A 16,006-nucleotide genomic window follows, 5' to 3' on the forward strand; every position below is an offset into this window, starting at 1 on the left:
ATTCATCCATAAACCACGAGATTCAATAATGAAATACTCTGATCCATATTCATTATTCATTATTCACCATTCTAGAATCTACATTGATTTAAAAATTAAATTCATCATTCTAGATTCTAAATTGATTTAAAATTAAAATTCATCATTTATCATTTTAGAATTTAATTAGTACTAAGCAAAATAGAATATAATAGATACTGAAATATTAAATTGATATAACTAAAACTCAAAAACAATGGAGTGACGAGTCTAAAAGTCACTCTAAAGTACACAGAGGGTTTGGTGCTCTTGATTAAAGACTAATTCCATACCCTTGTACATGAAAAAATGCAATGGAAACATTGCAATCCATCAAACCCTGAATTCCTGAAAAATTGTTAAGTCTACTGGATTTTGAGTGAAATCTAAAATTCTACTTTCTCCATATGAAACCCAATGAGGTCAAAACCACTCTCAAACACCCTGAGTCATTTCATGGTAATGTAAAAAAATTTAAGTAAAAGGATGAATTTCATCCTTTTACTTAAGAATTTAACATTACCATGAACTGCATAGCATTAGTAGGGAAATATGGTCAAACACTGGGTTTTCCCTGTCATAAATCATTGCTTACAAACAAATTTAAGGGGGGGCACATAGAGCATTTTGAGGGGGGATGTCCAGGCGTCCCCCTTTTGGGGAGTCGCATCCCCCACACTGGGGAAACGTCCCCCCTGCGTCTCCCCGAATCTCCCCGAAAGGGGGACGTGGGGAAACGTTTCCTCAGACGTCCCCCCTCCCGGGTGCGTGGGGTGCGCGCAACCGACACTAGGGGGACGCATCCCTGTGGAACACTAGGTTTTCACTTAGTGAAATTATAGAATAAATATTTTTCCATAAACAAGAACACTCAAGTCATCACCACCATTTCAAACACTTCAGCACTTCAATATCCCATGATCAATAATGCCAACGACAACATATATTCATCCCCTTGTGATCCTGACCCACATTTACTAGTATGACAGAAAGGTACATAAAATTAAAAGTTGAATTACGTGTATTGGAACAAAAATATTGCAGGTCATTACATAATAATAGGTACAGTGTTTTCTATATTACTTTGGCAGCGTGCTAATCGTATTCTATTTCTTATTTTTGAACACAGAAAAATAACAACCCGTTAATTCAGACCCAAACGTTACATTTAGCACACAAGTACATAAAAGAGCTAAGAAATAGAATTTTTCTTGCATGGTTTACACTTTCCACGAAATCCTTCATGATGTTTTTCTACTTTTTTGGACAAATAAATTCCAAAATAATGATTTGAAGCCAAATTCTTATTCGTTTCATTTGAAGTCAAATTCTTATTCGCTTCCCCTCAGCAACTGCAGCAAGGACAGAAACAAATTCAAAATGTCCAAGTAGAGAACCACCGAGGCCCAGATGTACTGATCATAAGTGTACCTCTTTATTAGGTTATCAGTATCATAAACGATATATCCAGAGAATACGAGCGCTCCCAAACCTCCATAAATGGTTGTTGAGAGAGAACCAAGAGGAAAGAACACCTGCGTATTCATACCAGTACATAATCAACAGTTGGTACTTTTCTTCAAAAGAAGGTATATTAACCAAACCCACGAAAATATCAAATAAGACAGTCAACATGCAAAATGTGAACCAGTGAGCCATGCTTGACAAAGAAGCATGATAAAAAAAAATGCATCAAATCTGCAAAGGCCAATATACGAGTCATATTTAAGTGTTGTCCCTTAGCTTTGTATTTCAGACATGTCACCTTCTACGGTCAAAGAGAAATCGGGAATTGATTGAAGAAAATTAACAAATCAATTCAGACATGATATATCTTACCATAATAGCTAACAAGGACTTTTTCCAATGAAACCATATGAAAGATGACGCACCACAAATTGCGCATATGCACTGAACTAGTTTAGACCTAGTATCAAAAGCACAGATATAAATGACCCTGTAGCAAGGGACAAAGGAAAACCTTCCAAGGAATTTTTGTGATAGGTGTTAGAAGGAGACCGAAGTTACATTTAACACAAGTAATAGGAGTCAACAGAAATGGGTATGGTGCAGATTGGATATATATGGAGGTCCAGGCCCTTTGGGGTGCCCTGAAACTTGCGGAGTGGCTTGCCATTGAGGAGATTCATACTATTGGAGACTCCAAGTCCACCATTGACTGAGTGCAAGGTTTTTCATCGCTAAATGCCCCATCCCTGTTCCACTGGATTCGGCAGATCATGGGTCTAAAAGACTCTTTTCACAAGATTTATTTTTCCCATATCTATCGAGAACAGAACTCCGTGGCTGACGAGCTGTCCAAGCTAGGGGTATCGAGGTCTCAGGTTTCTTTCACTACAGTCTCTGGAACAATGGCGTGGTCCAGACAAAAGGATTCTTCTCTGCATACTGATTGGATCCGTCCCTTTTTTTGCCTTTAGTCTTTCCTGTAGCTGTCTTGTTGGCCCTGGGCCGAGGTGTGCTGTTTGGTGCTTCCTCCTTTTGGTTAATCTGGGGCTGCCTTCCTGTTTTTTGAGGTTCTTCGTACTACGGGTTTCCTCTGTACTCTGTGTGGTTAGGATGGCAATTTCAGGCCTGTTTTTGCTTTGTTGGTATGCTGTTTTATGAACTTCTGAACATGTAACGACTTTTATTTAATCAAAGTAGTTCGTTTTTTTCGCTTGAAAAAAAAGATTGGAAATATATGGAAACATGGAAATCTGTATTGTATAAAACTGGAAACATACCAAAATGTGTACGGTATAGACCGGGAAGGACCACAATAACTTGGAGGAAGAAGCATACAAATATCTCAGAATTGATATTTATCACAAGTTCAATTGAAATAATGACATCTAGAAAAGGATAAATGGAGGGTGGAAAGTTTTATTATAGACTTAGAAAACAATTGTAAATATGTGGACCTTTGGTTATGGAATAAGGAAAACTCCTCTTTGAGACTTTTGTCACTTATGTTATTTTTTATGGATGTGAAGTCTGGGGATGCAGTATATCTAGAGAATCTTGGAAAAAGATAGAGTGGATCTAAATGAATTTTAATTAAAGGCAATACACCCTATCCAATTCTCCTCATAAGCAAAACTTTCCCTCATTAAGAGCATTGCTACTAATAGGTACTTGATGTGCAAAAACGAGTTAACATGGATGACAAGAGACTCCCTAAAATTGCTTCAAACTCCAACCAAAAGCACCAGCGGCTCAAGCAGGGATGGCATAAAGATCCCAAGTCTTGGCTAAATCATTGGGGAATATAGGAAGAAGCCATTCTACAGAATACTAATAATATTAAAATTAATATTAGATCTAAATTATTAAAAAAAATTCTTGTGCAATAATGAATTAGAGAATAAAAGAAAACTATGAAACTACAAGGAGGTGGTCAACCCTAATCTAGAAGATTAAAAGTATCTCTTGGTCTTGACTAGCACAAAGAAGAAAATCAACGTTGCTTTGATGGGAACAAACTCTCACAAGCTGCATAGTAAGACTGGGCATTGAACAATACAAAACACGGGGATGAAAGAATATGTCATCTTTATGACACTCAAAGGGTTGAAGATGAAAAGCTCTCTATCATAGAGTGCCCTGTGTATACCCAAATTAGGTTACAATTTCAAAATATTTATCACAATACCAACCTCTCTAACATTCTAGGCCATCAAAACTATGGTTATCTTGGAATACTTCTCTTAATGTTTTTCAAACATGGAAATAAAATGTTAACAAAGTCCAAGTAATCTCTTACCTTTCTCAAAGTTTAAGTATACTAATTCTGATCTCAGTGCATGTTAACTATCATCATTATCATAATCCTCTATGAGAAATAATATAGATAAGGGTTTGATTATAAATTGCAACTTGTTTTATGTTTATCATTTAATAATTCTTGTTCATTTATTGACAATGCTTTCTTTCAAAATTTCAAGATAATGCAATATATATATATATATATATTTCCCTGTTTTCAACATTTTGGGGTATGCTGTTTCCAGCTCATGAATTGTCACCATCTATTATCAACAAACTATGCTTCTATAGGGGCAGCCTACACCCGGATGTTCCTAAAGAGTTCATTTTTCTTCTCCAATAGTGTGCACTTGCCCATTTATGATAGTTTGCTGTAAGTTTTAAGAATGTATTTGAGAGAAAACTGCCACTAGCCTGCACACCATTTTATTTATTCCTTCAATATCAAGAGTTAAAGTAGTTTAAGCTATAATTTAAATAGAGGCATAGTGATTAGCCACAATGACAGTTATCTTGAACTGCATTCCTAAGTTATAAATTTAAAGTGAAGTGGGGTTAGAGTGACACTGACAAATGCAGCATAGGCATTAAGCTTCTTACAACTCAACCAGAAAGGTGGAACTCAGTTTAAGATTTGATGCATTAATAGTAACAACTTAACATATAGATCTGTCCTACCTGTTGCCCAATTGGGGATGTCACGACTACTAAAATGCAGCAGTAAAATAGTTTATGTTAGTTTGATTTTGTTATTATTACGGACACTAGAATGTAAATAATTTCCAAAAAGAAAAGCATTTCATGATAATCCTCGTACTCAATGAAGTGTATGGTGAAGATCTGGTTTAAGAATAACCTCCTACTAGATTTGTAAAATTGGGCCTACCCTCCGTTTTATCTTAAGTTGTCATCCATTGGCATGAATTTACTCTCATGCATTAGGAATCAAGCAATGAGTAGTTGGAAGGTATCCACCCTCTATGCAACCCCGATGATTCTATCCATGCAAATAGGTTGTGATTCTCCAATTTCCGAGAAATCAACCCTATCCTACTAGCACATATGTGGTTTAACCCTTGTTCGTGCTGGCTTTGTTCAAATCTATTGTAACGGGCACTCTATCTTCTTTCTCTATTGGCTTGGAGAGTTCAACAATATCAGAGTCACTAACTAGATGTGGCCATTATCATTTAATCATCTAAATATTGGCGATTGGAACTCTTGAATATATTCAGGGATGAAAATATTGTTAACTCCAGTGAAACCTCATATCGACGATGGTGGGCAAAAATTCATCTACGAATGTTAGGAGGGATTAGGCCAACTGCCTCCAAGCTCCTCCTTTCTTTTACATATTATCAGTCTGTTCTGAGCATGCGTTCATATACTCACCATCTTACAAGTAAGATGGTATGTTTTATCCACTTTCTCTCTCGGCATTTCCTCACCTCTTCAAGAATATGCTTCAGGTTTTGTCGTCATAATCTTCTCCATCAAGCTGATTCGTCAAAGGAAACATTTTATTAATCCTTGACAAAAAATGTTGCCACCCAATTCGAGGGTTTCTATACACAGTTAGGTGAAATGTTGAAATTTGGAGCCCATATAGATTCTATACCATGATAACTAAATTGTTCCATGGGAATGCGCCTCCACGTGTAGTCACTCTGGGAGCAGAACTACTGTGTGGGGTGGGACCCTGCAAAGATGGGCCATCTCTAGGACATCTCCAAGATGCCCCTGTAAATGAGGAAAACGGAGCATAACCTGATCCAGAAGAAAATGGCTAGGTGTCCCCTGTGGTCCCACTAAAACAATTCAAATACTAAACGAATATTTTCAACTGTTTGTAGCGTCCAGTACATATCATGGTTATATGTTGTATCTTGATGAAGGAGATACTTTTGTGCTTTTATTTTGTTCACTGACGAGAAAGGCAACGATTCACTTGCTTCAAGATTATTTCATCACCATCTACTAAGTACTAACTGTTTCAAAGCTTCTGCATTTCTGTTTCATAAATTCAATTGTCAATGGGACATTGAAATAAATTCATTATTCATAATTATTATTTATGAACGTAATTTTCATTTTATATGTATAAATGTATATGGTTTTATATAATGCATTCCTCTGTGCCATCCCTGTAACTCATCCCCTGTCCACAAACCTTGGTAGGAAACTTAAAACTAATATAGGCATCGAGAAGCATAAAGAACTAATATTTCCCACAGACGATTGAAGTAACAGCACGTTCAAGTCAGATACAAGATACGCAAAATATGATGTCTGACAAACCTCGCATTCAAAAAATGACCGTCTCAAACGGAGTTTCACTGAAATTTAGCCGCACATGGCTTAAAGCAATTGATAATTGTTTCAAGTTTCAACCTTCTAAGTTCTGGCAATCCGCTTTCTTAGTTGTTTCAGTAACTCAGTTAATATTTTGCAGAATACCTAATAGCAAGGACCACTCTAATACAACAAATTTATATACACAGATCCCTTCTCATATGACATTTCAGAATTCTAGACTGAGTCACCTTCAATACGAAAAGAAACCAGTGTTCTACTGGGACATAATCCCACGGTTGGCAGCAATACCCCACATTTCCCACGCTCCTCACACACTCCTGGGATGAGGGTGCTTAGGGAAATGTTTCCCCATATCTCCCTTTCGGGAAAATGCAAGGAAACACAGGGGGAAGCTTCTCAATGTGGCGGACGCTTTCCCTAAGAGGGAGACTTCTAGGCATCCCTATGGTACTACGGTACTTCTGGGTGTCCCCGTATTCTTATAAAAGAATAAAGAATGAAAAAATAAGCCCCATAAAAAGGCAATATAATAATATATCAAAGAACCCTACCTTACTTTTTTCTCATTTTCATTGCTAATTCTATTTTCAATGTCCTTTGTTCATTGTAGTTTTAATTTGACTCTTGGGTCTTTGATTTCTCAAGATTTTTACTATTTTTGAATTTAAGTGTTTGATTCGTCACACTTTACTATTTTTGAGTTTACGTGATTTCAATTCACTATTTCAGACCATAGTTTTAAAATTCGGCCGATTCGAAACAGAAACGGTCGAGTTGATCCGTTTCAATGTCTGGAATTGTGACTCGGTGGAGGAAACGGTTCGGGAGGCCAAGTCATTGAATGACTCGGCCAAGTCATAACCTGCGGCCCATAACCCCATCAAAACAGCGATTTGTCATTTTTTTAATGAAATTTTGAAGTGTTTGCTGATTGGTTTGGACTCCAAGGTGTTTTCTAAATTAGTTAAATGCTATTTGGGGTCCATTCCCCTCTCCTAGTATTGATATACTATTCAAATTTCTTGGTAATGTTAAATTCTTAAAGTATAAGTGACATTCTCCTTAATCTTCATTTTCATCCTTTTACTTAAATTTTTAACATTACCATGAAATGACTCAGGATGTTTGAGAGTGGTTCCGGCCTCATTGGATTTCATATGGAGAAAGTAGAATTTTAGATCTCATTCAAAATCCAGCAGACTTATTAGTTTTTCAGGAATGGAGGATTGCAATGTTTCCATTGAATTTTGTCATGTATTAAGGTATGGAACTCGTATTTAATCAAGAGCACCAATCCCTCTATGTACCTTGATGTTAGTGACATTGGTTGTCGAACTCCTCTAGGATTCGCTCCCAAACCAGGAGCTTCTGAAAATGTCGCTCCCGCTCCCGTTTTCGCTCTCGCTCCCCACTTTCGCTCCCGCTCCCAAGTAACACTAAGCCAGATGATGTTGGCAACTCTAGCAATACCCAGTAGTACTGGTCACAGAGTTTTGTTGTAGAGGCCATTTATAGCCTCCTTGGTTATGTGTTTTTGTTTTGATCTCTATATCATCATCGTGTATGTATTGGACAGTGCACTGGGTGCCATTTTGATATAATGGATATATTCATGAGCCTACTTTGATCATATGTTGTCTTCTATCTATATTCTAATGCTGTGCGTTTGGAAACATGAATGAAAATCTTTAAAATTATGTGTTTTTATAAAAAATAAATATTTAATATATCTTTTACAACGACCGAGTCATTGAAATCGAGTTGGCCGAGTCGATACCAAGTCGGAGTCGACCCTCGGCCGAGTTGGAGTCGGAGTCGGAGTTTTAAAACATTGTTTCAGACTCAATATCTATTATTTTTCTTAATACTAATTAAATTTTAGAATGATCAATTTAAATCAATATATCAATATTTTACTATTTTTGTTATATTTATGGTTTATTAATCAATGTATTTCATTACCAAATCTGAATTTGAATCATGTTTATAACCAATGTTTCCAAATCTGAATTTGAATCATGTTTATAACCAATGTTTCATGGAGTATACCTCTCACCTTTCCCATGCTCTTGGGATGGGGGCACCTAGGGAAACTTTTTCCCACGTCCTCCTCTTCGGGAAACATGGAGAAACATGAGGGGAAATATTGCCCAGTGTGAAGGGCATGTTACCCCAGAAAGGGAGCTTTTAGGCGCCTGCCCTCAAAAGGGGTGCATTTGTGTCCCCCGAAAAATGAGGTACTTTTGGGTGTCCCCCATGAAAGGGGAACAAATTCTAGGTGTTCCCCCAAAAAAAGGTACTTCCAAGCACCCCTAGAGAAGGGGTGATTTTGGGTACCCAATAGAAAGGGGGCTTCTAGGCATCCCCCACAACTTTTTGCCTATAAAGACTTAAATAATGAAAATATAAAAAGCAAAAATAAATAGAAATAACCAAAAAACAATTGGGGGATGTCTTTACAATTTTTGAGTTTGAGTAATTTTGATTTACAATTTGAAACTTCACTATCTTCTATTTTTCTTAATACTAATTAGATTCTAAAATGATGAATATAAAACAACATATCAATATTTTACTATGTTGTTTCATTTATGGTTTATAAATTAATGTATTTCATTACTAAATTTGAATTTGAATAATGTTTATATCCAATTTTCCACATGGGCAAGCCCCCCATTTCGCACACTCTTGGGACAAGGAGAGCTTAGGGAAACATTCCCCAATGTGGTGGAAATGACTTTTGTGCATCCTCCATAAAAAGAGGTGCTTCATGGCATCCCCCCCAACTTGGGTGCTTCTAGGGGTCCCCACATGAAAGTGGGGCAACTTCTGGGCATCCTCCAGAAATGGGGTGCTTTCGAGAATCCCCCTTAGAAAAGGAGTACTTCTAGGCATCCCCAAGAAAGGGGGGCATTTGAGCATCCCCAAATATTTTGCCTCTAAAAGCTCGAATAATGAAATAAAAAAACAAAAACAATATATAAAAAAACACTACCTTAAATTTTTATTTACCTTTTATTCACTTTCATTAATCATTTTAGTTTAAATGTTCTTGTTCAATGTTAATTTTCAGTTTTAACTTTTGAGTTTTAACTCTAGATATTAATGACCTCATACTGTGTCTTTCACTAGTCACTCTTTACTATTTTTGAGATTGAGTAATGTCAATTTACTATTTCAAACTTTAGTATCTTACTATCTACTATTTTACTTAGTACTAATTAAAATTCTAGAATGATGAATTTGAATCAATATATCAAATTTCAATATTTTGGTATTATTGTTTTATTTATGGTTTATAAATCAATGTATTTCTGTTTCATCACTGTATCGAATGTGAACAACGTCTACATCAGTTACAAATTTAAGTTTAGTAATATTTTGCTATTCAATATTTTAGTAATCTCATTGTGGATTGTGATTTCACCCTTCACTTGCTCTTATAGTTTTAGGGTTTCATCATCTTTGCTCTCTACTATCTTAATTTCCTCTACTATCAATATTTGACAAAATCGTAGAGGAGATTCAAGTTGTGGTTCAGTGGACCAATTGTGGACACTGATGGAGGGAAATCGCCTGTTATCGACAATTCAATACAAATTGTTCGCTAAGGGCTACACACTACTCTGCTAGTGCTCCGATTTCATATTAGGTATCCATGTAAATGAAGGAGACACATGAGGTAGAAGTTGCTAGTATGCATAGGAGATAGAACCCTCAGATACACGCAGGAAATACTCTCTACTATATCATATTCTCTCTACAATCACGACTTCGACGTTCAAGGTCAACCCGCAAATCAGTGCGGAGATAGCATAGCAGAGCGGAGACAAAATCATAAAAAAAGAGCGCCATATTGTGGTATGTGGAGGATGCTCGTCAATTGTTTGACGAAATTTGGACACCAAATTCAGTGCAGAGACAAGCTCAATGCAAAGATAGCATAGCAAGCGGGCAGTGCGGAGACAAGCTCAGTGCGGGGACATCATAGCAAATACAACAATACCTACTAATTATCGTTCCTACTGAACACAGAAGAAAATAGAGTGGGAGTCGAGACTACTTTAAACCACGAAATTTGCATTTTCCCCTTTACAATCACTCCAATACCAGGATGGCGGTAGACGAGTCTTCTCTAAATCTTTTGAGGAATTTTACGACCGAGGAAAAGACAGAGACAAAACAATAGGTTTCAAATCTAGGGATTGGAAACATGCAACAAGATGACAGGTTTAGCCTTGTTGAACTATCAGTCGTCGAAGACCAGTGAGAGAAAAATGGTAGTCAGCCCAACCATGGAGTCAAATTTCTCATTCTGGACAACCCAGGTAAAAAAAATGTTGCGGAAAATGGAATTTCTTGACACTGAAAACAAGCAGCTTCGTTCAGAAATACACACCCTCTCTACAAGAATTTCGGAAGTGGAGGGGGATAATTTATCCTTTAAGAAAATGTTACATGAAAGCAAAGTGTTAGGTCCCTATACTACTAGTGTAACCCCTTATTGTTATTAGTACAACCCCCTTATTATATTGTTGTGTCCATGTACTCCCCATATTGTTATTATTGTGCCCCATAGAAGCCCACTATTGTTATTATTGTGCCCTTACATTATTATTGTTATGTCGGCTCTGATTATATTATGACCCCTTAGACTCCTATATATAGAAAAGAGGTCTTGTCATTTGTATCATCCAAGAATTGTTCATTTATGTAATGTAAAGGAGGTTGCCCCTCGAAGACACTGAATTCTAAGGCGTTGATCTATCTTTTCTATCTTTTTGTGCGCAGGTTTCATAACATTTGGTATCGGAGCTTTGGATTCTAGGGTTTCGCTGCTCCAAACAGGGCATTGTGGAATTTGCGCTATAACTTTTTTTCTGCGACGTTTCAAACGCTAAAAAAAACCCATTTGGGTTAAAATTGTCATGAACCTCAGGTCCAAATTTCAGAGCTTTTCACGCTATATTGGCAGAGATATGGTCTGAGGAAGTTGGCCTTTTTGCACACTCCCAAATTACATTCCAAACAAGTGACCTCGGGAAAATAGTCATAACTTTTGTTTTGAGCATCAGATTGACATTTCGTAAGAAGTTACAAAAAGAGGACGAACTATAGTTTTCTGTGTATCAGTTTTAGGTACTAAGGTCGAAACAGTGACACGTGGCACGTCGTACAATTTCGCTCTACTGAACTAGTCTATAATCAGGTCGCCGTGGGAGATTTGGCATAACTCTTCCTTGGAGAATTCAATTTTGATCACACTAGTGACATTGGAAAGAGGACACAGAGGGCTACTGCAAAATGCGATTTCAGAACTGGAAGATCCGAAATTACAAAGTTATAGTCGTTTCAAGATCGAGCTCCTAAAATTAAGAAAAAGCAAGATGAGGAAGTTTGATGGCAAGGATCCGGTAAAGTGGATACTACAGATGGAGAAATATTTCGATCTACATGGTGTACCACTGTTACAAAAGGTATGTATTGCATCTAATTATTTAGAACCGAATCAATTTTTATGGTATAAAGGGCTTTGTTCTCGTAAACCACTTGTCACGTGGTCAATTTTCACGGAGGAAATGATAACAAATTATGAGGATACAAAGAGAAACACCTTCTTTAGCCAATTGATAAATCTCAAACAAAAGGGTTCAATGGCAGAGCACATTGAGGACTTTCAAAAATTGAATATAAGGGTAAATGATATTTCAGAGAAGCAAAGGATTGATGTCTTCATAAGTACTTTAAAGGATAACATTCAACATGAGGTTCGTCTTTGGGAACCTGATTCATTGGAGAAAGCATTCAAGTGGGCAAGAAAAATTGAAAGCAAAATTATGGAAATAAGAAATCCCACCACTCATGACTATAATTATGAAAGTGTTCCTTCTCCTAGCCTTCCACAACCTACAAGGGTGACACCACAACAATTGGAACAAAAAAGAGAAAAAGGGCTTTGTTACAATTGTGATAGCAAATGCACTAAAGGTCATAAGTGTGCCGAGAAGAAATTATTTTACATAGATTATGAAGAGGAGGAAGAAAATGATAAAGAAACATCAAAAGAAGAGGATATACACCAGGAACCAACCCCAAAAAAAGAAGAAATGAATCTAACCATATCTTGTAAAGCATTGGCAAAAATTACCACTCCTCAAACTCTCAAGATAGGACATATCAAGAAGAAAAAGGTTCAAGAAGTGAAAGATCACATCGAGAAAGAAGAAATGAATCCAACCATATCTTGTAATACATTCGCAGAAATTACCACTCCTTAAACTATCAAAATAGAATGACATATCAAGAAGAAAAATGTTCAAGAAATGAAATATCACATCGAGCATCAAGAAATGAATCTGACCATATTTTGTAAAGCATTGGAAGAAATTACCACTCCTCAAACTCTAAAGATAGAAGGACATATCAAGAAGAAAAAGGTTCAAGCAGTAAAAGATCACATAGATTATCAACAACAAGTTCTCCAACTTTTAAAGGATAATGCCACTTTTGTGCATAATCGAATGAAAGAACAGGTAGATCAACATCATAGTGAAAAATGTTTTGATGTAGGGGATTGGGTATTTTTATGGCTACATCTCAAGCAACCTATTTATGAGAAGGAAATGTTGGAAATGCTATATGCACTTAAAAAATGGCGACCTTACCCAATGGGAAGACACTTCAAGGTCAAAATGGATCATGATAGTCTTAAATACTTTTTAGAACAAATATTATCTTTAGAAGAACAAAAAAAATGGGTCACAAATATGTTGGGTTATGACTTTGACATCATCTATAGAAAAGGGAAGCAAAGTTTTGTTACAGATGCACTCTCAAGAAAGGATGAGGATGTGGAAGCATTGTTTTGTGCTATTTCTATTATCCAAACAGATTGGATAAACGAAGCAAGGGATGAATGGAAGAAGGACAAAGAAGTGTGGCCACTCATTCAAAAGTTGCAAAAGATCCCAATTCAAACACTATTGCCAAAACTTGAAGAGGAAGGAAAAATCATCTTGGAACCTTGAGCAGTCACAAAAACAAAAAACCGACAGCTACGAAATCGATCAATTTCAGAGTATCTCATCAAGTGGAAGAACTTACCCGCAGAAGATTCCACATGGGAGGACAAGAATTTTATACAAAAGCATGAAGAACTACTCAAGTGTTGAAGACAACACTTTTTGAAGGAGAGGGCCATGTTAGGTCCCTATACTACTAGTGTAACCCCTTATTGTTATTAGTACAACCCCTTTATTATATTGTTGTGCCCATGTAGTCCCCATATTGTTATTATTGTGCCCCATAGAAGCCCACCATTGTTATTATTGTGCCCTTACATTATTATTGTTATGTCGGCTCTGATTATATTATGACCCCTTAGACTCCTATATATAGAAAGGAGGTCTTGTCATTTGTATCATCCAAGAATTGTTCATTTATGTAATGTAAAGGAGGTTGCCCCCTCGAAGAGGTTGAATTCTAAGGCGTTGATCTATCTTTTCTATATTTTTGTGAGTTGGTTTCATAACACAGAGCGAGAAATTCTCTATCATCCAAATGGTACGTTCCATGCAGAAATTCTCGACCTTAAAAGCACGCAAGAAGAAATTCGATCCCAACAGGGCACCTTCAAACAAGAAACTGAGACACACATCAATTCTTGGGTACAAGTGATTCGAGGGAAATATAAAATCCTACCCCTCTTACAATAGTTGAGGAGGTGAAGCAAGCAAAACTTGTAGAAGAACGCAATAGATAGGCAAGAGAATTGAATCTCAAGGTGAGAGGTCTCCCCTTACCCCACACCTCTCTAGATACTATGGAAGTGGGGGCTAGGTTCCTTTGGGACACCCTTAGCCTCCCTGATATAGCTAGACAGAGCTTGGCTGGGCTACGACTCCACTCTCTTCCTCAGGTTTTGGATTGCATCTGATCGACTCCGCACCCTTAGGGCTAAGCGGAAGTTGTTTTCTCTTCCCAATAGGATTTTCTTGGATGAGGACCTCACCCAAGCACAGGTTGTGGTACTTAAACAATCCAGAGAACAGGTTATGGCAACATGACAACCAGGGAAATGGACAGTTATCAAGAATCTCCAAGTAGTCATTCGAGACTCCTTCCCACCTGGGTGGGAACCTCAAACTAGAGGTTCCACATGACGGGCCCGCTTGGGGAGACGACAGGGTACAGGTATTTCTATCCACTGTTGGAATGGAAATGGATTTTTTTGGTCATCGTAGGGACTCTTGTATGACACTCTCGAATCAACGGACATCCTCTTCGTGATTGAGACTCACGTGAACCCTGTTCAACCTATGCTAGATATTGTAAGTTACCATTGGACCTCAGTTTGCAGGCAAGAGACGAGGAGCTCGGGAGGGGTCAAAGGATCAAGTGGAGTTTCTTGTTTGGCTAGTGACTCACTCCGAAACAGGGTATCTCTAGTAGCAGAAGATGAGTTTGCCAAGTTTAGGTGGATTCAAATTAGCATCGAAGTCTCCCCTCTGTCTACATTGCAGTTTGTTAGTTTCCCTTAGCCTCGTCACCATTTGCCATCCATAATAGCTCAAATGGAGACCCCTTTATAGACTTGTACACCGGCATCACCCAGTACTCCGTTGGTGGGGAAGTCACCCTTCTAGGTGACTTCAATGCTCGTACTAGAGATCACCAAATTCCTCTCCACGATCGATCAAAGGATGTGTTTTGTACCCAAGGGATAGATCCAGATTCAGCAAGGCTTCACTAGATGTCAGATGATGCTTTGGGGCCCGCTACAGTTTATGGTAAGCATCTATTATAGTTGGGGGAAGCCCATTAGTTGTTGGTTCTAAACGGTCTCCCTTGCTTCCCAGACTCTCGCTTTTTCTCATGTCGGCCATATGGCAGGGGTGCGAGAGTAGTTGATTATGTCCTCGCTAGCCAGAACTTACTCCTTATTATTCACCATTTCTCAGTCTCCCCATCCCCCTTGTCGATCATGCACTTCTTTCCTTCTCTCTCCGGTTTGACCCTCCCCTTCCATCCCATCCTTTCCCTCGAGGCCCACCCCAAACCACCTTTCGATTTGACGAAGGCAACCCTGACATCTTCTCCTCTACCCTATGCAAGATGATGCTCCCATTGGAGACCCAATTCTCCTGACTTGATTCTGCTTCCACTAAATACACTTCTCTTTCATCTGCCATTTGGGAACCAGCAGTGAAATCCTTCTCCCACTCTTATCTCCCCTAAAGTTGGATCTTGCCCCATGAACAAATGGTACGATGATGAATGCAAGACTCTACATCGAGAACTTCGATATGTTTTCGCCCACTCTCAACCCTTCTACTCCGACCTCAAAGCTTCTTATCGTCATCTCCTCTGTTGTAAGAAACGACTATTTGTCTCTTATAGAAGACGAGAATTTTCTGCTCCCCTTGCCCACTCCCCTAAACAATTTTGGCGTACCATCCTTCCCCAGCGCTCCCCTCTTCCATCTGACCTCAACCCTACATCCATGTTCTCTCACACTTCCAACCTTTATGATATTCCTAGGCAAGTCCAAATTCATGTTACCTCCCCACCCTCTTCCTGTTACCTATTCTCAGATAGAGATATTAGAGAGGTCATTTGGGTGATGAACGGCAACAAAGCAACCAGTCAGGAAGGCTAACAAGCAAAGTTCTTTAAGCACGATTTCCGTGCTTTGGTTAGCTACTTGGATGATCTCTTCAATCATGTAGTCTGTTAAGGTTTTCCACCAAAATGGTCACACCACATCATCCATCCGATCCGCAAATCAGGTTCAAGCTCAAATCCCAATAACTAGAGAACGACCATGGTGGGACACACGTTCTCGAAGTTGTATGCTATTGTTCTACATAGGAAGCTCTCTAGTGACCTTGAGCGAAGACAACTC

The 16,006-nt window shown here is 38.1% G+C and overlaps 1 protein-coding gene across 1 annotated transcript in view; it reads right to left on the minus strand.

Annotated features, from left to right (window-relative positions):
- Positions 1-1,012: 1,012 nt before the first annotated feature.
- Positions 1,013-16,006, minus strand: part of LOC149160534 (BI1-like protein) — a 41,383-nt gene continuing 26,389 nt past the window's right edge. The window contains exon 4 of the mRNA XM_089436725.1: positions 1,013-1,553. Coding sequence (XP_089292851.1) covers positions 1,350-1,553 — 204 coding nt within the window. The 3' untranslated portion in view covers positions 1,013-1,349. The remainder of the gene's footprint in view (positions 1,554-16,006) is intronic.

The sequence above is a fragment of the Pinus tabuliformis genome, chromosome 5_2, assembly GCF_031772625.1.
Source record: "Pinus tabuliformis cultivar Carrire ecotype Pingquan chromosome 5_2, CPIR1, whole genome shotgun sequence".
NCBI lineage: Eukaryota > Viridiplantae > Streptophyta > Pinopsida > Pinales > Pinaceae > Pinus > Pinus tabuliformis.